This window comes from Anser cygnoides, chromosome 11 (assembly GCF_040182565.1).
Source record: "Anser cygnoides isolate HZ-2024a breed goose chromosome 11, Taihu_goose_T2T_genome, whole genome shotgun sequence".
Classification (NCBI taxonomy): Eukaryota; Metazoa; Chordata; class Aves; order Anseriformes; family Anatidae; genus Anser; species Anser cygnoides.
The window spans coordinates 14,525,084-14,551,478 of NC_089883.1; the positions used below are offsets into that span (position 1 = coordinate 14,525,084).

Here is a 26,395-nt window from a genome sequence, read left to right on the forward strand (position 1 = left end):
ACTGGACAAAGTATTGTCTTAGGAAGGTGAAATGGAGAGGGTTATGAATCCTGTGATGAAATTCAGGAAACTTGACTCGGTGACCTGGGTTTTGAAACCTACAAAGCCTCCCACCTTTCCCTCTACTATTTACCTTTAGTTATATAAAACAGTTCTTGAATTGGTAGCTAATCTTCCCCAATTGAATCTAATAAGTTACAAATAAATGTGATTCTTCATGACGTGTGATGCTTATTAATCTCCATTTTATGTTCCACTAAAAGGGGGAAAATGAAGTATATGCAGAGGAAAAGGAGTCAAGGACGCTTCCCTGGTCATCTACTGATAGATTTATTCTGCCCCCAAGTGGGACCTTCAGTCACCTCTATGACTGCTGGGGCAGCCAATTTCTAAACTCTTTTTCAGCTTAGAAATCCATTATAAGGACAGGAGAAAAAGACAATTGTGGTGATAGTTTTTAATGAAAATTCGTAGATGATACCTTTTTTTGTGAATGGGATTTGCTTTCTGTCTAGTATCTTTTTACTGTTTCTGCTAATTGAGACTATGGTGATGTTGCTGGCTGCATGTTTCTTCCTGAGTTCATGAAATGAGGTAGACCCCTTTTTATTTTAGTTAAATGATTTTTCTTGTCTCACCTTAGGAGTCTAAATTTTTGTTTTTACCAGCTTTGATTTATAATCACCTGTGTTGTATAGCAGGGTTTTATGATATGACTGTTTTGCATCTTTCAGCTCCAAGCTTAATGAGTTTATTGGAAGCGTTTGTTGGGAATTTTAGCCAGAGTGTCTTTGAACATGCACGGTCAGTGAAATACAACTGAACAGAATGGAAATAGGTAGCAGCACTTTTGGAGTAGTCCCACCACTTTGGAATCTGGAGAATGTAAAGCCTCTTCATTGCATTTCTGCCTTCAATCCAGCTGAGTTGCAAAAGTGCACTGTCACTTATTTTAAATAGAGCTTTTCCAATATTCACAAGAAAACATAAAATACGTTGGCCAAAACTTTGGATAGATTTTTATAAAAGATGTACACATACTAGTGTATCACCAATTCTTTTAATATGCATGAGGTTTCAGAGGTCTTTATTATGAAGGGTTATATTTTATTCATTATTGAACAAGGAACAAGGTTTACAATTTGTATTCAGTCATCCAAAAAACACAGGAGAATGTCTAGACACTGTGAGAAGGAGGAGTCTTGACTGAAAGCTATTAATTCCACTTTAAGAGCTGGTATTGTGTTTGCTGTTAGATTAGCGTAACTAATAGGAGAGTGAGACAGAGGGCTTGAGGTTGTCCCAGAAACTGTTCTTTATTGGTTTACTTTCTTTTCTACTTAAACTTGCTTATTTGAGTTTGAAGTTTGAAGTCTCAATGAAGAGTCATGGAGTTTTTGCTTCTGTATATGCCAGCTGTAAAACCTTTCTGAGAGGCTAAGTATATTAAAGATACTGACAAAAAAAAATCCTGATGCTTTCATTCAAAACTAATTACACCTTCTCAGAAAACTTTATGTTCCTCCCAGTAATACTAGTTGTGAGGGGTTGGAGGTTATGAATACTAAGAGCTGTAACAAATAAAAGCTATAAAACTCATTATGATAAACATGCATGTGAAATAAAAGGCAAGGAGCATGATCAATTTTAATGTCTAAGAACACATTCCTTAAGAACACGTATACCATATCCTGGATATGACTGTTTGCATCATTTGCAGAAAATCTATGGATCTATACAAGAGAAACGATATATTTAAAAATAAATAAATATTTTCTCATGTAAATGGTACATTTATTACTAAGGTGATAAAAAGTATGAATGATTGTTCTACAGATATCCAAATGAAGATTTCAAATAAATATAGAATAAATTTAAGTTTAAAGAGCTTGATTCTTCTTCAGTTCTCACAAGGTTATTTTTTAAATTATCCGTGCAAATTTTAAGATGAGTCAAACCAAAGGTTTTGCTTACAGTAAAAAATACAGTATTCATTACATTGATGGTGATTAATGTTACACATTGCACATAAATACTACTTAACCTGCATATAACTTAAATAAATTAATGTAATCAAGTATACAAGTTGTTATTAAAATACTGATGGTATTTTAAGCCACCCACAAGGTTTTCTTTGTGTTAGGTCCTGCACAAAGACAGAACAAAATCCTGGTTTCTGCCTCAAAAGTGTTTACAACCTAAGGATATGAAGAACAGCAAAGGTCAGTCAGACTTTTAGGAATACAAATTCCCATATTGCCATTAGCTGCACTTCTTCATTAGCATAAGTTCTATTGTATCATTTACATTTAACTAGAGACGGTTATACTTTGCATAAGAGCACAGATGCTTTTGTTCTTTCATTTGCAAATGGTTTTAAAATAAATAAGAATGACAAATTTGTGATAGGGTCCATTTCTCACACACACACAAAAGGAAAATAATCAGGTTCCTCTTTTGAAGTTAATTTTGAGATCTTTTGTCACTGAATGTTTTAATGGAATTAAAAGAAAAACCTGTCCAAAATATTCAGAAGTGGCTACATCTTGGTTACTCAAAGATATTAAGCATCCACAAACAGACTGATAATTTGAAGTTTACACTACTCTATAAAAATGTTTACTTCTTTCTGCTACATACCTTGTTTTCCCTTTATAAACAATCAAAGCAGCTGTGAAAAACACCAGAGTGACGAACATTTTACACCTATTTTCTACAGCTATTGAGCACTGCAAGAGTAGGTCATCAATCAGGACTAAAATTGCCAGCAAGTCTACCAAATTATTAATGCAGTTCATTCTTGCTGCTAATGAAATTGAGGAGGATATGAATCAAGCAAAGCTTTATATCACTAGAAGGAAGTTATCTCTAAGTCTGCTTGAGCTGTGACTGAGGCAGTTTCACACAAGATGGAAAAGTTGTTCATTTAATCCATTCACACTGTGCACTATATTACCTGCTACTTGTCTATGTTGTGTCACAAATCAAAGTTTTAGCCCATGTCCTACAAAAAAAATCTAGAGGAAAAAATCTAATCCTAGGCAGTTGCACTCTTAGAAAGACTCAGTCTTGGAAGTTTCTTTATGTATTTAAAGCTTCTGTAATGTCTCAGGCTTTCAGATATCAATCTTGGAAATGAAATTGGATAATAACTTTATCAACTGCAGAGCAACGCTAATATTGAGATGGTGACAGACAGCTTTTCATATTCTTTATAACTGTTACAATAAACCTGGATTTTTCTCTTGTGTTCTATGCTCCAAAACCATAAAACCAGGAGTCTAAACTGAATCATAGGACTCCTCTTTTTTCCTTATGAAACATTTTAACACATATTTTTCACTGGCACTGGGTCATTCTTTTCCACCTCCCACTAAGATAAAGTGGAAATGTCTAAGCTACCTGAAGAAGACGTAATCCAACACAGATGATAATTTGCTGATCTGTGGTCTGCTTTTTGCTGTCACTGAAATCGGTAAACAAAAAAAAAAAAACACACAATCCTTTTCATAATCCCAGGTTTCTAAAGGGCAAGTCTAGCAGTCATATGTTCTTATATCTTCTGCGGTTAAAATTCAGTATGTGTTTAATCATGTTGGTTTCACATATAAACCTATGTCCACAATCTAACACCTTCAGGATGAAAAACTCTATTGCATGTAGATGATATTAAATTATTCTTGATGTGTATGGAACTAATCACTGAGACATAATCAAGCCTTATGTAAAGTAGTTAGGATGAAATTAGTGCCATTACAGATTTTTTAATAGTTAATAAAGTTTGCTATTGGGTGCTATTGAGTATCGTAAGTGAATTCTCCCTTTCCCTTATTGTTTTTCATGTCTGAAGGGTATTGGACCTTGAATTTTTCTATTGCTAGAAAACTGTTTGGGAGCATAGAGAACTACTGGAACCTGAATTGTGACATCTCCTGGACTGAAACCTGAATGACTGCAGGGGCAAGGAATTTTCATTACAATCACTGGATTGTCCTGTCTTTTTTTGTGTATTAACTTTACTAAGACACTGATGTACATGTGCAAAGCACCTAGCTGCTTATAATCCTTCATTGTCTTTTTGTAATTCATGATTCCTAAAGAATACATCAGAGAAATATTATCTTCTGAAGCATTTAACATCCTTGCTATCTTGGTTAAAATTACTTTATTTAAGGAATCTTCTAGTAATATTGCAGGAAAACAAACTTTTGTTTAACATAAACCAGAGGAGAATGAAGAAGTAAACAGTAGCAAATAAGAGATCATTATAGATCCACGCTGTAAGGAAATACAAGAGAGAAAAAAAATTCTTTGCAATCATTTATATTTTTACAGTTTAAAATTTTTCTTCTAAGAGAACTTTGACCAGAGCAAAAACTACAGGATATTGTCTGATGTTTTTACCTCTTAAGTGTTGCCAAGTTGGGAAAAAATGGAATTTATAAGGATGAAGCATCAGCTTGGGCTTGCCAAGTCACTTTTTTCTGTCTTGGTTATCAAAAATAAGGAACTGAGTGGATGCTATCATTGAATGATGCTTTATTTTCCTTTGCTTACATAAAAATTGTTTCTATGGTAGATTATAGATTAAGGGTAATGAGCTCAGGCTGAAAGGTAGTAATTGTTTTCTGTTATTCACAGGTCTAAGTTGACTGCTGGCTCATTGTTATGCATTACTGTCTATGACATTAATAAATGTCCATCTGAGTACAGTTTGCTTTTTTAGGAAGTGCTTTCTCCTGTGCTAATTTCACCCTTGTAAATGAAACACTCTTCCTGCCAAAGAGATACCAGTATGTTTGGTAAACAAGGCCTGAGTTTCTCATTTTAAGTGTTGAACCTTAAGGTTCATGTTAGCATGAATTGGATCCAATTCTCATTGTCACAGAAAAGTCTGCATGGGGCACTGCGACACCAGGTGAGCGTGTCTGAGCTCTACACTCAGACGGTGGAGTATAGGTTTGGGTACTGAGGGTGTCTTCAGTCCCAGAAGGAATACAGACATATCAGCACAACACTGTATTTAAATACACAGTTGTCCTGCCAAAACACTGCATAAGCATAGCCAGTGCTGGCTCTGCTTCTGTGTTGTGCTGTAACATTCAGTGTATCCCTGAGCCTTGCTCTTAACCGATGTTTCTTGTGTCATGGTCTGAATGCAGTTGGTGCTAGAGATCTCTACAATTACTGCCCAATATCCTGCCTCTTTATTCAGTTATTTCTTCAGTCAGTTATTTCACAGAATCATCTAGGTTGGAAGAGGCCTCCAAGATCACCTAGTCCAACCTCTGACCTAACACTAACAAGTCCTCCACTAAGCCATATCACTAAGCTCTACATCTAAACGTCTTTTAAAGACCTTCAGGGATGGTCACTCAACCACTTCCCTGGGCAGCCTATTCCAATGCCTAAATTTCTTCAATATTGTGTCTATTGTGAAGAGTCTGAATGACCACTTAACACACTGGCAGTAAATAAGCCGTCTTAGTTGTCCTTGGTACTCCTTATTAATTTTCAGTTTTTTCATTAACCTTCCCCCAACAATTTCCTGTTAGCCCTCTCAAATTACTGCTCCCATATTTGCAGAACACATTGCATTATGTGTTCCTTTTCAGTGAGATGTTCTGAAGACAGATGTTTCAAGAAAGAGAATCTAAGTTGTTTTAATAAATACGATGATGTCACCTGCTTCCCCAAATTCTTTCCCTTCTCAGGAGAAATTAATTCGTAATGAAAGCTCATGAAATAACGTTTGGGAGAGCTGCCTCTGTGTTTGCATCTCACATTCAGGAAATAACTCAGATATGCCAGTACACATCAGAGCTGTGTTGGGGTAGCTATCTGATAACTGCTTGAGATTAATTCAATGAAACCATGAGAACATTCCAGATAAAAGTAGGATTGCTAAAGCCTTGTATTGCTTTAGGTGAGGTATATATTCCGTAAACTTTGTGAAGAGTTCCTAAATACTTCAAAGGATGCATTATTATTAGCTGTAAGCTGGCAGTCCTCAAGCTAATGACATATGCAATTATCAGTGTTTTCTGTGAAGCATAAACAGCATTTTACATCTGTTGTTGTTGTTATTAATAAAAGGTGATGCTGCAGGAAGCTATTAGGATTTGGGGTGGGGAGAATGGAAAATGTTTGTTTTCAATAAACCAATTGGTTCTTGGAGCAATTCTTAACGTATGCCATGAAAACATAACTTAATTTTTAAGCGCTAGAATTTCCCCCATCTCAGTCATCTGTATTTTGTATCTTTTTCTAGGATATAGTTCTCTTTTTCTATACCTATGCAAATTTTTTATTGGTACCAATGTAACCAGGTCAGAAAAACTGTTATGGCCAGGTAGACCAAATACAGAACATGTTTTGATGTAAAGCTGAACTTGGCATATTTTGTGGCAGAATCGGGTACTGGATACCATCTGTCTGGATATGATAGGATAATTATCCCCTTGCATTTTCTTAGATAATACTATTATTGGATATTTGCCTTAGAAAGGACTTGAGGTTAGTTTGGCTCCAGATTTGAGTGATGTGACTTGCTCTTGATTCTGTGTTTCCTTGATTTTCCATGTGCTTCATGTGTTTATCCAAAGGCAAAGCCTGAAGTTCCAAAACAGAAAACCACAGGAAAAGCCACTCTGGTAATGCTTGTCTTGAGCAAAAACAAATAGCAAGATAAATTTTCTGCAAGACCTTTTTTCATGACAAATGTAGTCTGGGTTCTAGACCAAATAGTCTGGCTAAGAGAGCATATTTTTTAGGTTAACTATTCAACTACAGATTCTTATTTGAAACAACTAAACGTCTTTCAGTTTACCATCTTCAGTTTCTTTTGATCTTCAGCCTTGACAATTGTATTTGCCCTTTGCTAGGATATTTGATTCCTTTCTTGAAAAGTGATGAATGGTTCATTACTGAATCATTAATGAACAATTAATGAATCTGTGTTCATCTTTAAACTCTGTACCCCAGCATCGCTTAAGCTGCTGTACAGGGAAGAAAGGTAACCATAAGCAGCCTTTCACTAAGTTATTTGTCACTCTGTGAGAGATAATGCAGATAAAACTTTTGTAATCCATTCTATCCCACGAGATCTTTCCTGATTCTTGTAGCATGCAGTGCTTCCATGTCATATAAATAAATAAATAAAAATGACACAAGGATTACATGAGGACTTTTGTTAAAGTCTGTCCTCTGATCTCCTCTGATTTTTGTTTTTTTTTTTTTTACTGGACACTTCTGTGAGTCCCCATTATAGGTATATTTTCTTAGGTTCTCCACTGGGAACCAGGGACAAGTTACACATGGAATGAAGTTTCACTGTAAGTACCTGAAATAATGAAGCTTCATTGTCAGTGTTTGTATCTCTTGCCCATTAATCTTTTCCCCTCTACAAGAGTACTCTGGATTCTTCTGCTTATCCTCTTTGGCATTCCCATCAAGCTCTATCACAGTTGGGAGCCAGTCTGGATCTACATGAAGCCAACAATTATGTATGTGTGGATTGTCTTGTTTGTTGCTACAATTAAGTAGTTCTGGCTTTTTTATTCAGAAGGGATCTAATTTGACTCTCTCCTCTACGTGCATACCAACTTGTGTAGATGTTTTTACAAGTCAGATCGCAGATATGTAACTAGAAATCAGTGCTGCCTTTAACTGAATTGAATTGTTGTTGCATTTTCATAGTGAAGAGTTCTTGGTAAGATGCAGTGCAAGAAAAAGTAAAAGCAATGCATTTAATGTTGTTGTACATTCAGCTGGTTTTATGTGAGACAGTTAATTGGAGTTAAACTAGATCTTTCCTACTGAATCAGAAAATACAAATAAGCTTCTCTGCTTATTTAAGGTTTGTGCGTTTTCCATTTTGAGAAGGAAACACAAAAGGAGAATGTGAAACAGGAAAGGAGCACCATCTAGAGTTTAAAGAGAATGCTGGAGAACAAAAAGTATGTGAAATATTACCCATCAGTTGAAATGTATTGCCCATGTAATTCTTTAGCCGACTTGTTTGTATATAAGGAAAGAATTTGTTCTGGAAATGTAACAATATGATGTTCTTCCTGGTCACTGTGGTGACAGAGAAGCAGGGGAATGTAGAATGAGATGTGATACAGCTGAAGAATGATGTTTCTCTCAATTACTGCCTTTGATACAGTCTGAATTTTTTTGGCTGTTTGTCTCCTGTGGTAAGTAAAAGCATAGGAAAGTTTTTGGTTTCTGATCTCCAAAGAATTGAAATAACAGTAGACTAAAACCATCCACTTTTTGAAATAATATAGTTTTCTACACAACTACTATACATAAACAGACTGCAACAGTTTGAAAATGTTCATCTTCGCGTTGACAGTTGCAGTTAAAATTATCTAAGAACCTGCAAATTATTTTTTAGAACAGAATAAAAGTAACAGTTGCAGGTTTGGACTGACACTGTGTGGTAGAGGGCTTTACGGGGTAGTTCCTGTAGTTCCATTATTCTGGAAAACAAAGAACAGTGGATGTTTAATGTAAGTTCTGAAAAAAAAATAGGTTTCATCTCAGATGGTATCAGACAAGAGATATTTTTGCTTTCTTATCTATGAAAGGAAGTAATTTACACTCTTAACCATTCTTATTTTGGAGCTGTGATCTCACTTTAACAAAAAGCAAGGTACAGATGTGCTGCTTGTCATTTATTGGAGGTTCCTGCACTGTTCCTGTAAATATGTCAGCTTGAGACCACGATAAACACTAACTGTACCTTCTCTGCCTCCATAGTTAATGATAGTATCTCTTTTTTTTTTTTTTTTTTTTTAAGGCCTTATTCCAAAGGGGAATTTTTTCAGGAACTATGAATGCTTATATTCATTTTAAGATAAAACTGTTACAATTGTAATGAATTAGACCAGTCTCTCATTTTTCAGAGTAAATAGAGCTTTATTTTTTAAGTGTAGTAGATGGCCTTAATCAGTCAAAAATGCTATTACTAAGATAATGGTAAAAAGAAGTTTTGGGAGATAAATACATGCCAGAGAAGAAGAAAAAAAAAAAAAAAGAAATGTCAAATATTTTCATGTTTGACTAATACCTTTGTAGTTCTCTTGGGAGTATAACCACTATTTCACTACAAAAGAAATTTACTTGACTGTTGTAGTATGGTTATGAATTACATTCAGACCAAAAGGTTCATTGGTCCTCTCTTCTCAACAGGAGTGAAATCTCATCTTTTGGGATGCTATTTATATTTGTTTTCTAGATTTTGTTAGCAACAGAATGCCACCTATACCAATCTGTGCATTCTAGACATGAAAACATGAAAAAAAGGGGCAGGTAAAGGGAAAAGCATTTTTTTCAAACGTTGTTTTCATGTTTATTCCCCGTAGCAATTAGAAATAAGTTGCTGTTATTTACCATTCCACATTTGATCTGTTTGTGAAAAAAGGGCGTACGTGAAATAAGGAACTTATATCTCCAAGAAGGGGAACTTCCTGTTTACATGAATCAACTGCAAAAATAGGGGATTCTCCTGCTTTGAGTGTTGTAAGGAAGCTGAGCAGCAAGTTAAAAAAGAGAAGTACTGACAGCAAAAGTTTGCGGCCTATGGAATCGATTCTGTAAGTTGCTGCAAGATGCAATTATTGATAGCCAGTAGGAGTCATGGGTACTCTGCGTGCAAAGAACAAGGCCTTGCTTCACTAAATCAGTAAGATAATGTAACAGATCAGGGATAAGTGCTGGGGCACTCAAACTTGTCTAAATGACAGAATTAAGAAACAGGCAGCTTCTGAAGGGGTTCAGTGTTTTCCATGTGTAATTCATGTACTGGCAAATGCCGCTTGCCAAGAAAGGCTATGATGCTATGGGAAGACCAAGAATACTTTGTGTTTGTTTAAGAAGATACTGAGCAGTATATAGTAGAGAAATCTGACTGACCTGACAGGATCAACCCTTCTTATTTTCCACATTTACTAAAAAGCTCTCAGCTTTTAACACAACAGAATCAGTCATTCTATTCTGAAAAAAATATGGACAAAAATGTCTCCCCTTTGTTTGCAACATTTAATCCTTCAGTGCATCACACTTCATGTCACATGAGTTGACTGGGGAGATGTATTTCCATTCTTCAGTTTCTATTACAAGTTTCTCTTGAACATTGGTTATTTCCTCACTTGACACATTTCTCATCGGTAGGTGACATCCAGAGAGAAGGACTTGAAGAATGCTGTGATCCCCTGTCATCATAGAAGTGGATCCCAAGGACAACCACGCTGGATATTCAGGTGCTTTATATCAATTATATCTTTTAGCACAGAATGCAAATGTTGTCTGGCAGATGACGCAGTTACTTTTCACTGAGAAATTAAGGGAATTATAAATGAGGGCAGACTAGGAAGCTTTTGGGGATTTATGATTTCTGGATACCTTGAGAACTTCCAAACTGTCAGAATTCAGTCAGGTGAACCAAGTTCATACCTAGCATAATCCTAATAAAGACACCATTGCTACAACCATGGCAACAACTTTTTTTGACAACAAGCTTTTTGTGCTGTCTTTAAGGTTGAGAATGAAAAGCTCAATGTCATTAAATACACAGTTGCCTCCTCCTATTTTGGGGTGATTATGCCTCATCAGGCTCTTTTCTCTATTTGTACCCTAAGCATTAGGCATGTTTGATGGAAATAGGCATACATTGCATTCCAGACACTGGGAGGAATTATGTGAAATGTGTACCTACTTCTCTTCACTGTGAAAGTCACAGTGAGAGTCACATAAGTCCTCTGTTATTAACACTAGCAGTTCCCTGGAGTCCAAAATGTGCTAGACATTTCAGAGAAACATAGAAATATAAGCAGTTTGGTTTGTAGCCTTCACAAGTCTGAAACCTGTAAGCTACAGCTTTTTACCCATTGCTGTCTGCATATTCCATAGTTTTTCCCGTGTAAATAACAGATGTTGGGATGCGATTTGACATGTGGCAAGAGTTTGTTAGGTGAGATCAAACACTGCATGGAGACTGTTAGGACTGTGTTTGGCACGAGCACTCCTGTGGTCAACGCTGCAACCTTTAGTAAGTCACTAGTGCAGAGATAAGGCCCTGAACCGGAGAATACACGTTAGTAATGTAGCTTCCCACAAAAAAGAAGGCTTTTAATCTGATTGTGGGCTAGACCACGATTTGGGAAACACTTTTTAACGCGGTCACACAACAGTGGGAGCCCGGTAGCGGTAAGTGACACACTAGAAGGGCACGGATCCAGAGCAGCGACTCGGCGGGCAGCGCTCCACGTCAGCAGCAGCCGCTGGGCCCCGCTCCCCCGGGCGGCGGCAGCGCGAAGGCCGAGGCCTCGCGGCGGGGCGGGCCGCACTACAAGTCCCGTGAGGCGGCGCGGGCCCCACCAGCTCGGGGCGAGGCGAAGGGAAGGGAGGCGAAGGGCGGCGAGGCGATGCCGGCGGCCGGCTCGGAGGCGGAGGAGGGCGGCGGGGAGGGCGCGGGGCCCGGCGCCGGCCCTCCGGGCGAGCAGCCGGGGCCGTGCTCCCCGAAGCTGTGCGGCTACCTGCAGAAGCTGTCGGGCAAGGGCCCCCTGCGCGGCTTCCGCAGCCGCTGGTTCGTCTTCGACCCCCGCCGCTGCTACCTCTACTACTTCAAGGGGCCGCAGGAGGCGCTGCCCCTGGGACACCTCGACATCGCCTCCGCCTGCTTCAGCTACCACCAGCCCGAGGCCGGCGCTGCCGCCGGGGACGAGGGGGCCGCCTTCGAGGTGCACGGCCCCAGCGGCGCCGTCGCCGTGCTCAAGGTAGGCCCCGGGGCGCCGTGCCCTGCTCGCCCGGCCCGGCCCTTCGACTTCCCGCTGCTGGCTTCGGTTTGTTGTTTTAAGGGAGAGAAGTAATCCTTCCCGAACCTGGGGTTGATAAGAGATGTCTGCCTGCCCCTAGTGCCCCCCTTCATCTTTGCCTTAATGAGTAGTTTTTTAAGTGCCCCTCTGAAGGAGGAAAGAATTGCCTCAGGTGAGCGCAGGGCTGCCTTGGTCGAGTGGGTTCTGTGGAAACGTCTCGGTGGAAAAGCGATTGCCAAGGAAATCTGATGGGCTGTGGGTTTGGAGGCTTTCATTGGCGTGTTTTTCACTTTTGGGGTGTTTATTTTGAAAACATAGATGGCAAAAGTCTTAATCTAGACTGTTTGGGGAGGAAGGAAGAGGAGGGAGAATTGTTTCCCGATAGTAGCAGAGGCTGCGGATCGTGCTGTCTGCAAGGACATAGACATTCACAGGATGAGACTAAACATCAGGCTTGTTTTTACACATCTTTCCTTTGTCGTCATGGCTGGGCGTGAGGGGGGACAAAGAAGGCATTTCCACTTGATAAATTAGGAATAAATTAATCTGAGTTTGTATTATTTTTGATTGCTATTAATGCATATATTTTGCTCAAGGAATGCTCTTTGTGTGAGCTTTCACACAAACTGCTTTCTTTTGCAGCAAGTTCCTTAATATTAGATTATAAAGAATCCATAAAGTTATTTAAGTGAAACAGCAGAACTTCATATTGAATATTGGAAGAGATCTTTCTTATGTGGTTACTTAACAGTGGGAATTTGAACAGTGATAAAAAATGTTGATACTGTAGAATGTGTTTGTATACATTTTTCAATACTCTGTAAACATTTGTCAAAATAAGGAATCATTAACATACTTTGCTAAAGAGTAAACAAGTTGTCTAACTGGAAAACTATTGTGGTAATAATTTAACTATATTTGTTTAAGGAAAAGCAATGTAATCAGCAATTTTGCATGTAATCACTTGTAAATATGACTCTTTTGTCCCTATAGTCATTAATATATGTTGTTATTACTTTCAATGAATCTGCCTTTATACCCTGAGTATTTATCTTACAGAAGTTAAAGCTGCAAACTGGGTGTAAGGGTTTGTTTTATTTTACGTTACTATTGAGTGTTTTTTTTATATATGGAAATCTTCAGGAAAGTACGTAATGCACATTTTGTTTTGGTGATGTTTTTGAACAGGCAGGCCTTTACTGGGAAACAAGTAGCTTATGATTTTGATTATAGTGGGAAATAACATGTTATCTGTGTAATAAATAACTAGTCTGTCAAACAGTAGTAGTGAAGCAGCAGCCACAGGTGCCTCTTGCACTCATGGAGATGGAATTGCTCAACAATGATGCACAAATGTAAGCGATAGGGGTGTTTCCTTTTTTGTGTTTCTGTTGGTATCTTTTTGTTGGTGATGTTATTATGGCCTTACTTTTCTCAGTCATTTTTTCCTGTACTCTCTAGGAAAGAACTTATGGTAGTTGGAGCTCTCTTCATGTTTCCATACGGCAGTTGAGAAAAGTCAAGGTCATTTCTGTAACTAGCAGAAAAAATAATTTTGTATCTTCTCATTGTTTTGAGGCTTGCCTTAAAGCAGCAAAGCGACTGTCCATAAAATGCTGTTACATTATAAGCATTTATATAATAAGGAATTAATGAAGATCTCAAGGGATATTGCAGGATCAGCCGGCCTCTTGCAGCTGTGTGATTCACCAGGGGTTAAGACTTTTGGAGATGGAATTAATTTTCTTCTAGCATGATGGCTCTTTAAGGCCTATAAAAATATCTTGCAGCTAAATTAGGTAGAGACAAGAATGAATTCAAGATGTTAAGTTAAAAAGGAAAACCAAAGGACTGACTGATCCAGCCTCTGTTGAAAACAAATGTGGTTGAATCTTTGAAGAAAACATTACACACAGAGCACGAGGATAAAAGTCAAATCAAATGTTGCCTTCCCCCTCTAACTCACATGCCTTATTTTCCTCAATTTGCTTCTTGTTCAAAATTTCCAGATCTCATCATCTGGTCTTTCTCATTCACTGTTATAGGCTGAGAAGAGCAGTAAGAAATGAGCAACTGGAATTCCAGATTGCAATGATGGCGCGGTTCAGGAATGCATTATTTCTTCATAATGCCTCAGTATTTTTGTTAATGTAATGATTTCATCATCTGGATTGCTCAGTCTTTGTATTTTGTGGGAACTGAGGATGGTATGATGTAGTTGGGGTTTGTTTCTCAGTTTGATAGCAGTCTGAGGAAAAAATATATACTGTAGCCTTCATAGCTAATAAAGCAAATCATTCATCATTTAGAAATGTAGACAATCAGGCTGACAATTACATGATCGTAGTTTTTCCTACGTATTTTGAGCAGTTAAATTACATTAGAAGAAGCAAAGTATATGTAAAAGTCTTTTTCCAACCCCTTTGTAAAAATACATAACAAGTACCATAATTTTAGGTGAAGAGTCAGAGAAAAGTATGCACTTTGGGAATTGTAGATGGAGAATTGTGTTTGAGAATATCACGGAAAGGGCCTGATCCTGCAAATACTTGCTGTGGTGTAGAATGCTGGTAATACAGTCAAGTGAACATTTGCTCATATTTGCACAGGGAGGTCTGTCATTAAGGGAGAAAAGAATTAGCATTATGAATATATAAACAAACAAAGAGGAGGTTTCTCATTTATTTTTAAAGCAGTGTATTTTGGCTAATGGCTCTGTTCCCTTGCTTTTGAAACAAAGCAACGCTGGCTGGTGATGATAGCCTGTGTGTCTGGTCACTTGTGGGTGGATAACTTCTGGGGGAATTGGGGTGGGGTGGAGAGAATTGCACAGACTTCTTTAAAACAAAAAACAAACACTCATTTTTCTGGTTATTGGCCAAGTAGTATGTGTTCCAGGCACTGCGGAGTTCGGAGCCCAGATCCTTGAAAGTATTGGACACCAAACTCAGTGAAATCAGAGCTATTTAGGAGCTTTTACTCCAATTTGTCAATAATCTTTAAGGCTGTGGCAGTGATTAACGGCATCCTTGTGAACCTCTCATGGTGCTGAGTTTAAGTAGTGTTGGTTTAGGACCCAGCTTAGTTAGGTCTTAACTCAGTTTAGAAGACAGCTCAGTCATGAAGGTGATTTGTTTCCTGAGTTGGTAAGACTTCTTGTTTTAACTTTGCTGATTAGTGGTTACAGTACTTGAACTGAATATTGGGCAGCCCTCCAAAAATAGACATCTGGTTTGCAATTTGCTGTTTGAGCACAGCAGGGTTAGAAAGTCTTAAGAAATACAGACTTTCTGGTGGTGATCCCCTTTTCAAAAATGCTTGTGTTATTGGCATACGTGTTCCACCATGGTCCAGGCAGAGGATGTCACTGTGCAGTTGTTTTTTCCAAAGAATTTTTCTGTTCACGTCACACATGCATCAGAAGCAGCTAGATCCTGCAGCATCCTTAGTAGAAGAACACAGGGAGGGTTTTAAGTAAATGATCTTGATTTTCCATCCTTTATGTTGAAAAGCAGTGGGGACTGCACGTCTCTTTACTTACATTGTCTTCTGCTGCTGCTGTTGCCTGCAGGTTTGCAATAGTAATTCCTTTTCTGGCATTAGTTCAGATGACATTATTTTAAGTGTGGCTTTTTACACCTCTAACACATGACTGCTCTTCTTTGTATTGTTGCAGAATTTGTTCTGTTGTGAAAATGTCATTTTGTCAAAACTAATGGGTGTAGTCATGCTGATACAGATTTGTTCTTATGGGCAAGTGTCATACAGAAAGGAAAATTATCCTACTGTGAAATCTGTAATTAATTTAATAAGTAACTAAGAAGGCAAGTAGACCATCTGCATTCTTTCTGCTATTCCATTGATGGTGGTTTTTCTTCTTGCAAGAATACCCTTGTTAAGTTGTCAGTGACTAGCTAAGGTTCTCTCTTACTGAAGAGCCACAAAATAGTTGAGTACAAATAAGGATTCTTTGCCAGGTCTGATCAGTGCTGTTCCTAGTTAAATGTTCTGTCTCTATCGGTGACCAGTAGCCAAATACTAGAAGAAACCATGAGAAATGGGGCAAGCGTGGGAGTGTCCCCTTCTGTGACAGTTCAAGTCTCACACACAGATTTTGCAGATTTGTCTTTGTTTGTTTAGGAGGAGGGGAAATGATAAACTTACATTCTGTGTGTGGTTTTAGAAAAAGCCATTTTCCAAGAACCAACTTTGATGAAGAAAAGTCATCATAACAGAAGGTCACTGCATATTCTTTTACATGTAAAGTAAATAATTTAGATACTTGTATAAACTCAGCCAAAAATGTTCAGAGGGAGTGGGAATCCTCTATAGAAAGAGAAGGAAGACCAATTACGTTGAGGAAGGAAGGCAAAATAACACACACGGTGCAGTGGCATAGTCGTAAGGACTTCTTGGGAAATGACTTAAAACAGGAAGAGAGAAACACCTACTGCTTTGCTATCCTGTTTGACACTGAAGGACCGTAACTGCTAACTGCCCCCCTGTGCCTCCGTGCCATCACATGTAAACCGAGGGCGTCTATCTGCTGCTCAACAGAGAACAGGTGCAGATGGGAATTTAAAAGCAATGGCAAGCAGCAACTCCGATAAAATCAGTTTATTGTTTTCTAAAGAGCTTTGGGAAGAGGACAATGGTACGAAATATTACAAGAGCTCATTAAGTTGCACTAGTCATGGGCAGAAGTTAATTGTAGGTATACCTTAGGTTGAGTCAGTGTGGATTGCCTCATTAGCTGTTGTGGCAGCAGAGAACCGCTTAAACGCTACATCCTGTGTTAGTGGAAGTTCTTTGAATACCGAGTGGTTTTCTATGTGAGCACAGTAAAACCTTGCTTGACAAGGCCCGTGTGCAAATCTCAAGGGAATGTAGATTCTGATATGTATTAGAAATGGACGCTTGTTGCTGAACAGAACTCCAAAGAACCCTTTGGCTCTGGGAACAGCAGGGGAGGCACTCGCTGCTGTGGTTGTTCCAAGAGTGCCAGCGGCAGCTGTGTGGATTGGTGTTTCACAGGGCCCAAGTTTTTGCTTTCTGAGAAACCTCATAGACATACTTAAACTAGTTCCTTCAAAAAAAGACATGGGAAGAAAATATTCCCCTTGCCCCAGTTTCCTGTGAGCAAGCAAGAATAAGTATATGAAACTTACTTCCAATACAGAATAGAAATACATTGCTTACATGCCTGTCTTAGCAAATGAGGAAGGTGAACCTACAGCATCCTCTTGTATCTGCTTGGTGTATTGCACTACTTGATTTGTTTTATGTGTGCTTACTTGATCAGATTCACGTATGTTGTGTTGCCTTGTGCATATGATGTGCTGAGAGGAACTGGAGCATCAGCTCCAGGAATTACTGTCTCGGTTTTCTCATTAGCTTGCTTGAACAGTGCTTTGGAGCCATCTGCCATAGAATGTTCTGGATGTTAAAGCTCATACAGGTACAGAAAGGCCAAATTGTAAAACAAAAATTTATCTTTGATTGCTAAACACCAATATCACACATTGCTGATCCAGAGAGAGCACCCTGGGGAGGAGTCAGTTGTTGTTTGCTATGTTGCTTTAGATTTGTCTTGTAATGAACCGCTCTGAGTTGAGATACGATGGTAAATGGATCTTTCATTTGACTAGACCAAAAGTTATCTTTTATCAGTAATGAAGACAAACCTGTGTCATTAATGTGCTTTATGCAGTACTTAGTTGTCTCTAAAGAGTAAAACAGTCATTTTCCCCAGTAGTGTGGGTTTTTCATTGGTAATGCCACCAAGCACTTTGAGAGAAGGCAGAAGGACTGACTAGTGACAGGACACTCTGCGTGCTTACTAAGGACTTAGGTGAGTGTCCTTTCACAAGTGTTAACATCTTATTCCTTAACATACCATGTTACTAGCACCGAATGTTTGCTCTAGGTTGGCTGCTGAGGATATGTTTTAATTAAAATGACTCTCTTCAGGGAAGCACCTTCAGTGTCTGTTACCTTTATTTGGTCTGTTGTTGGCATTTGTAGACTGTCATTTGCCACAATTTGGAAGGACTCGTATAGCTGTGATTCTGATTGAGGCTTACAGATGTTTGGCTTCTTGGACTCTTACTAGCTATTCATACTAATGACTGTAGGCCTGTAGGTTATGTATATACACGCATAATAGCACTGTATACAAGATAGCTGATGGGATTATCATGGAATTAGATGGCAGTACGATATATTATTAAATTGTTGGTTTCTGCTGATAATAAAGCAAATAAGTAATGAAAATGGGAATTTTTGTGTGTGGGTATGGGACGTCTAATAATAAAGATGTGCAGCTGTCACAGAATCACAGAATCATTTAGGTTGGAAGAGACCTCCAAGATCACCTAGTCCAACCTCTGATCTAACACTAACAAGTCCTCCACTAAACCGTATCACTAAGCTCTACATCTAAACGTCTCTTAAAGACCTCCAGAGATGGTGACTCCACCACCTCCCTGGGCAGCCTATTCCAGTGCCTAACAACCCTTTCCGTAAAGAAGTTCTTCCTAATATCCAACCTAAACCTCCCCTGGCACAACTTTCGCCCATTCCCCCTCGTCCTGTCACCAGGCACGTGGGAGAACAGACCAACCCCCACCTTGCTACAGCCTCCTTTCAAGTACCTTTAGAGAGTGATGAGGTCGCCCCTGAGCCTCCTCTTCTCCAGGCTGAACAAGCCCAGCTCCCTCAGCCACTCCTCGTAAGACTTGTTCTCCAGACCCCTCACCAGCTTCGTGGCCCTTCTCTCGACTCGCTCGAGCACCTCGATGTCCTTCTTGTAGCGAGGGGCCCAAAACTGAACACAGTACTCAAGGTGCGGCCTCACCAGAGCCAAGTACAGGGGCACAATCACCTCCCTAGCCCTGCTGGCCACACTGTTTCTTACACAAGCCAGGATGCTGTTGGCCTTCTTGGCCACCTGAGCACACTGCTGGCTCATATTCAGCCGACTATCAACCAGTACTCCCAGGTCCTTCTCTGCCAGGCAGCTTTCCAACCACTCATCTCCCAGCCTGTAGCTCTGCTTGGGGTTTTTGCGCCCCAGGTGCAGGACCCAGCACTTGGCCTTGTGTGTATCTAAACACTTTGTCTGTGAAATATAGGATGCTGCTGTGTTTTCTAGTGTTTGAGTTTAAAACTGGAGGAAAGAAATACTTGTATTTTAAGAGAAATGGATTCGGTATGGAAGTCAGGGATATGAATGCTTGCGCAACATGTGTTGTCTACATTAGTGGTTATTTCTTTTAAATCATAACTGGTTTGAGGTAATTATAATTAGCAGACCAGCAAAGGGATCTGGGTTGTTCCTTTTGGTTGCGCTTGGGTATTCAGATGCCTGAGAGATGCACCGGTCTCATTAGCACTCTGCTTCCTTGTGTTGCAGGCTGCAACTCGTCAGGATATGACCTACTGGCTTCAGGAGCTTCAACAGAAAAGGTGGGAATATTGTAACAACCTTGATGCAGCAAAAAGGGACAGTCGAACTTCTCCTACACCAAGTGACTTTTCCAAAGGTCTGGTTGCCAAAGACAATCCTGGTAGGTTGAAAATTTGAGTAAAAACCGTGTTTATTTTCAATATAAGTTAATGAGCACAAGGCATAACACAAAGGAAGAATAGTGACCATAGTCTTTGGAAGTTTTTTTGCTTCATCTTGTTATTAAGTAACTATTTAAACTTTGCATATTTTGATGATACTGAAGTAACATGACATAAATGTAGTTCTGTGTGTGATTTCATCTCTTTTTTGAAACCGATTGATTTCTTTAAAAACAGTTTTTTAAAAAATCAAGTAAAACAGAGTATTTCTATGACTAGGTTTCATGAAGAGGCAAAGTACAGTTGAGGCTACTTCTCTTTTTGTAGTTTTAGATTCCTAACAGTTAGTGTGTTCAGCATTCTGAATGTGAAGTGCAGGTTTTAATGGGAGCAGGTATATCTTGTCTTCTGAGTAACTAGACTTTGTTCTTGAAAATAACCGTACTTGGTTTTTGGTGTGATGGGTGTATCTGATTGTGATAAATATTCTTTGCTTTTTGCAGTTGGAAGACAGTTTGCGCAAAGACTACACACATGAAATTCAGTCTCCATAATAGCTTCAGCCAATCAAAATGTAATTTTAGACTTGCGTCAGAGATATAAAAATGTAGCAATGTATTGTACAAAATTATTCTGCGTTTTGACTACACTGCTTTGACACTTTTGAATTGTTTCATTTCAGGATGGTTACAAAAATGAGTTGCTTGCTTATTTCTGTGACTGATAAATAAGACTGCATTAAGAAATCCTGTTCTATGCCAAGTTAAACATGTTAGTAAAGCTCTTTGGATTTAAGCAGTGTCTTGAGGTCAGGCATACTTCATCAACAAACTTCATGTTTAGTTGTTTTCAATTTGCTCCTCCTGTAAACCCGGAAATGTTAAGCTGTCATCTTCCCCTCCCTCCTCTCCCCTCCCCCTGTTTGGATCCCATGCTGCAGCTTTGTCCTCTAACCCAGTTTACTGCTTTCATTTGAGAGCAGCCTGCTTGTGGCTGCTTGCTCAGCCACAGCTGGCTTTGGCGTCTGTTTCAGTAGGAGCTCAGCTTTGTGTCAGCTACACCAGTCGAATAGCCAGCCACGCTAAACAGATGCTCAGTTATCTCCCTTGGTCCAGCACTGGTGCTGGTCTCAACCTTCCTTACGGTAGTGCAGGGAGGGAAACTGGCAGGAAACATCTTTGTCTCCACGTTTGTTTTTGGTCAGTGTGGCTTCCTGTAGTGGTTTACAGCAGGGACAGATGAGTGCTGGGATCACTACAGGAGAATTGGTGGGAATATGAAGTGGGGTGGTTTGAGACAGCCTTTTTGTCAGCATACAATCTGGTTAGCAGCTTGTCAAAGCATATGCTGCAAAAATAGATGTGTTGCTGTGTAACAGCAATCTAACAGCTTGCAGGTGTTGGAAAGGGTAACAAGGTTTTCTTCTTTGAAATCTTTCTTGTTCTACTGTAAGCCTCTCACTCTCTTCTAGGTAGTCTCCCTTTTTGCATTGTTACGTGGTATTTGTCTGACCCTGTGCTGAGTTGGTTTAAGTCAAAGTTTAGCCAAAAGGGAAGGTTGTTTTTTGTTCTGTTTTCAGCTGGATTACTGAGTGGAATATATTTACTGTGCAATCAGGTGACTTGCAGAGCTGCTGGAAGGGAGGGGTCACGGGGCTTAGCAGCTAAGGATGGAAGTCAGTGTGCAGGAGACAGGAGTGCCCTCTTCTGGGAGCAGGCTGTTGGATCAGATAAACCATAATGTGTAATTTAACACCAAATCTGTGTTCTTTCTGGCTTCTACCTCAGAATTGAGGTACACCCTGAAACTCATCTGTTGTCTCTGCAGTCTGTGTAGATACAGTTCCCTCATTCCTGCTTTGCTTCAGATGCAGCAATAACAAGTGAAAAAGCGCCGTCACTTTAGATCACTCATCTGCTGTTTTCTTATAAGTTGTTGGTTTTTTCTGGATCAGCAAGATGAATCAATTTGTTATAGGACTGTGTTTTTTTTTAAATTTATTAAATCCAATGCAACTAATGACAGAAGGGAATGCATGGGCTGAGTAGACCCATCCCTTTTGTGGACAGCCGGCATTTAAACTCCATTATGTGTAATTTGAAACTGCATCTGTAGTATCTCATTTTTGGTACTGCTTATCGCAATAATGATTTTATCGTAACTGAATGGTTTAAGTAGGGATTCCTTCAGGGGAGAGTGGGAAGAGCCTGAATTATTATTTTTACTTTTCGAAGAAGTACTGCAAAAGTTTCTGGTAGGACTCTCTAAGGCGCTGGTTCCATGATGATGACTAACTTGTGTCTTTTAAAAAGCCCTTACTGTGTGTTCCAAGATGTGCGTTATACTGGAGCACAGAAATTGGTTTCTTTTGCTGAGGCTTTAATACAGGTGCTATCACTAATGTTTTAAGTGGGGAAATAGTCTGCTTTGGTCCAGAAGTGAAACTGCTCGCTGTAGTCTTGTCTATTTTGTGCCTCCCCCTTTTTACTCCTGTGTGTGTATATATATATATTTTTTTTTTTGGAGCTGTTTTTGAGTTCGGAAGTCTGGAGTAACTGGAACGTATGTAGGGTTTGGGGAAAGCTTCGTAGATCAAGTTTAGAAGTTTTTATAAGAATAATCAAAGGAAGTGGTAAAGATGTGGAAAAATGGTTTAAAACATTTTTCAAGAGGGCTGTGGGAAAGCTGTGTAACAAAAGATTCCGTAGGATTTGTAATGGAGCTGCTTTAGTACCATGTAAGTCAAATAAATGATTTATTCTTTTTAGGATTTGAATTTTTAATTGGTTGACTGTTAATGTAGTCTTCATTATTTCAGCACTAAAATTGGCCATTCTTAATTTCTCAACTCTTAATTTGCAGTAATGCAAAATGGTATGTCATGCATTTCTAAGATTGCTATGTTTTAAAATAAGTTCAAAAATGAGATTGGGGAAATGTTTGCAGTAACAGCCATGTTGCTGTGCTGTATCTGCCATGTAGTTCACACCTCCAATCAGTGTATTCAGAAAAAAGTCACAAAGAACTGGATACAGATGTAAAAATCAGATATTGACATTACTTTGTCTGCTGTCATGAATATTTCTCTTAGATGACAGGCCACTGTTAATTACTAGTTGTCTCAGTGTAATTGTACCATACTAATGTCAGGTGTTGGAGCTAGTTTGATATTTAGTCATCACTGGTCTGTTGCACGGGAAGGATTTAGTTGCTTTGTAGGAGGTATACCATTTGGCAGAACTATACCCCAGATGCACATGTGGAAGTTTGACGTGGATTTTTACTTTTCTGAACTGCTTTTGAACCCTGGAATCTCAAAATAGGATACATTATCTAGTCTGTTACAGGCTCTTCTGCAAAGAAAGACTCCAATTTATTAATTTCTCCTTTAACACCTGAAGTAAACTTTTGAAGTGCAGATATTACATTATCAATCTTACCTCCCAAACACCGATAACTGAGTTTTCATTTGTCTTTCAGCTATAGTTATTCATAAAAAATGTTTTAACAGGTTCACCAATAGGCAAGGTTATTAAAATACGACCTTACCCCTGCTCAGTGCAGGAGGTATGGGCATGAGTAATGTCAGCTAATGATTTAATACATAAATTGTCCCATAAAGAGTTCCTATGCATTCTACAACGCACAAATGGGGCTTTTGGGTGGGTATTTTCTCCTTGGCCTTCTCTGCATGTCCTTATTGGCAAGAAAGTTCCTTTGTCTAAGTCATAACAGATGCAGTAAGAACCATTGTCCAAAAACTAACTCCTGTTTTTCATTTTTTTTTTTCCTTGCTGCATAAGTGTTTTTGGCAGTGTGGAAGAGCAGGTGTGCTTTCTCAAGCTGCCTTACCCACTTAAGCTGTTGAACAACGGCTTTATATTCTGGGTCACCTTGACTGATGGATTCCTTCAACTGTGGAAGGCTCACTTTTCTTTACTCCCATTTCAACTGACTTTCAGTGCTACAGTTCAAGAACTCAGTTGATATTTTTCAAATCTTTTTTTTTCTACCAGCTCATATTATAGAGCAGAACCTGCTGTGTGTGTTAAATTAGCTGTAGATCGTAGAACATCCTGAGTTGGAAGGGACCCACAAGGACCATCAAGTCCAGCTCATGAATACTAATGTCAGAATTCTTACATTTTGTTTGAGGACAACTGAAGACTAGTCAAGTTCCTTCAGTTAGTTATGTTATGTGGCTTTTAAGAAGAAGAAATGACAAGACAGCAAATAAGTTAGCTACCCGTTTGGGCTCTATTGCATTCATTTTATCTTATGCATTTTATTATGCTAGTGATAGATTAAGTTGTTTTTGTATGCTTCAGCAAAGAAACATTGCAGAAATGTAATGTGGTTTTGGATTTTATTTCTTTATTCCCTTCTGGTGATACTATGATCATATCATGGGATTTCTGTTTTTCTTTCAAGTTAATAGACAGAATCAGTGCTCAGATAAGAACATTTTCTTAATCAACATTGAAACACCTTTACTATCTGGATTCATTAAATGGGTGGAGACCCTAGGAGTTATTACAAAAGGGCAATTATTTTTTCTTTTTTGTTGTATATTTTGCTTTCAGAGTGAGTTGTAATGACACATTCTTTCTTCCAGAGCATGTACTTGTGTAGGATACTTGTGTTAGGATAGCTGTGAGCATGAAGCACCAAAAAAAGCAAAACAACAACAACAAAAAACAAATAACCAACCAAAAAAAAGACAAAAAAAACCCACAAAACCAAACAAAAACTCAAGGAAGCTGAAAAGGATGAAGGGGAAGGTGCTACAGAGTTTCATGCTAGGGCCCGTATATGTTTTGTGCCAAAATGTATTCTTTTATAGCAGCTGAGAAATAATATAACCATTGCATACCTAAAGCATGCTCAGAGGGAACTGAATCTTAAGCTCATCTCATTTTATGCAGATGCTTGCTTTTCAGGTGATGCTCAGTGAAACATGGCAGGTTAAATGCAAGTAGATTTTATACTGAATTGCTGAAAATGTTAAAACTTTTTTGTTACTAGTAATATACAACTCCTTTGCATGGCACATGAGTTTCTTTTCAAACTGCAGAATTTTTATCTGAGTGGCGTAGTTTTAGTATGGCAGGGGTATATGTTAGCAGCCCACTTAAATATTTTGGATATATGCCTTATTGCTGGTTATGCTAACCATATTGCCAGGGGTCAGGAGCAGGGGGTATGGGTCACACAGTGTAACAGTACTGTGGTGATGCTGTTCCTGACTTAGGAGTTCTGATAGACCTGAGCTTGTTTTACAAGGGGTTTTATTGGTTAATATAATGAATCCACCTTAATTTGTATGGCTTCACAGCTGCTTAAACTAGATGAGTCAATATTGGCTAGTTGAGATTATGAGTTGGTCATGAAATAACACTGCGAGAGCGTTAACACGAGTCCTGTTATCAGAAGTATGTGGCTGCATTGAGAGCTTGCTGAGAAAGTGTCTTTTTTAAAGTTGAACAGAGTATTTTACAAAGTTAAGATAGAATTTAAGATAAAACCCTGACTACATTACTAACAGACCTAGTAATATATTGCTTTATATAACAGCTGCTCTTTTACTCACTGAAAGTTTTGCTTTTTTTCTTTTTTTCCTTTTTTTTTTTTTTAATAGATTTGAGTATCCTAAGCCAAAATGCTTCAGCAGAGAGAGCTAGAACTATTCTAGCTGTGGAGATTTCTCCTACAGAGCTGGTGGGGGAACAAGCAGCTTCCCAGCCTGCGCCAGTCCAACCAAGTGCCATCAATTTCTCACTTAAACAATGGAGCACTGAAATCAAGTAAGTTGGTGACGTGGGGGAATGATAGTTGCTGGCAGACAGAGTTTCCTACTGGAATCCTACAGATTTGAAATACATGTAGTTTGAATTCCTGAGCAAAAATGTGGTAGACACGTTCTGAACAACAGCGAAGCCACAGCCTGTCCCCTCACTCTTACTGAGTTTACTCTAAGTTGTTTTAAGGAAAGCAGCAATACTCTTTTTCAGCTCTCCTGTTTACAGTTTCCTTCTGATTTTTTTTTTTCTATTTTACTTTGCCAGTATAGATGAATCTTCCGCTTCTATTTGAAGGATATTGCAGTGCTATTACAGAGCAGTTCACAAAGCAGAGCTGTGGCTTGGGCAACTAGACCACATCCCTCTTGAGCTGTCAATAAAATGTCGTTTGGTTTCATCAGCAGTGCCATGCTGAGTTAAACATCCCTTTTAAAGCCTTCCTGTTAAGCACAGAGATCTGAGAGGTCACGAAGTATGCTACTTGGCTTTTTTTAATGGCTGTACAGACCATCATTTAAGTTCCAGTAAAGATGAGTTATGTCTGGAATAAGAAATACATAAATCCTGTTACTGCATGTCCTGCTTCATTACTTCAGTTGGTAGTCTTGTGTGGCTTCTTGGGTTTGCACAGCCACTTCGACTTGGCAGAATTTACATTTGGTCATAATAGAAGAAAAATTACATGAGACAAGATAGGTGAATTTGAGGATAATTTAAAGAATGTTGCTTGTGTTTTAAAACTTCCTTCTTGATTTTGTTTTTTTCTGAATTGCAGACAATGTGCTTTGGGGAAGTCTAGCTAGAAGGGCAGTGTCAGTGTAAGCTTCTCAGTGTTGCCTGGTTTGTGTGTTCCATTGTTTCCCTTAAACAGAGCAGAAAGGCTGGTGGTTGAGCTAGGGTTTGGGAATCCCTGTTGGTGAGAGAGAGTTGTTTCTGGTGGTCCAGCAGCTATTTTAGTGTAACATTGAAGAGCTGGCCTTTTTGTGTGTAGCTGTGATCCTAATGGTTTGGAGTCTGTGCAGATCTCTGCCAGTATGTAAGAAAGAAAACTTCACGCTCTGAAGCTCTTGCAGGGTGAATGTCTTCCTCCTCCATTCCACTCTTTCTGGACATGTTCAGCTGCAGTGGTTCATCTCTGAAAATGTTCATAGAAAAAATAAGATAATATCTACTAACAAGCTTTGTTTTTGAAAAACAAAGTTA

General features: G+C 38.9%; 1 protein-coding gene across 4 annotated transcripts in view; it reads left to right on the forward strand.

The window, feature by feature from the left end:
* Positions 1-9,418: 9,418 nt before the first annotated feature.
* Positions 9,419-26,395, forward strand: part of TBC1D2B (TBC1 domain family member 2B) — a 39,442-nt gene continuing 22,465 nt past the window's right edge. Inside the window, exons 1-3 of one of the 4 annotated variants that reach the window (XM_048081332.2) lie at positions 9,419-10,268; positions 19,237-19,390; positions 25,030-25,195. In XM_048081332.2, coding sequence (XP_047937289.2) covers positions 19,255-19,390; positions 25,030-25,195 — 302 coding nt within the window. In that variant the 5' untranslated portion in view covers positions 9,419-10,268; positions 19,237-19,254. Of the gene's footprint in view, positions 10,269-11,362; positions 11,784-11,861; positions 11,995-19,236; positions 19,391-25,029; positions 25,196-26,395 lie in introns of those variants that run through there. The other 3 variants (XM_067004074.1, XM_013177492.3, XM_013177493.3) reach the window with 3 other exon arrangements.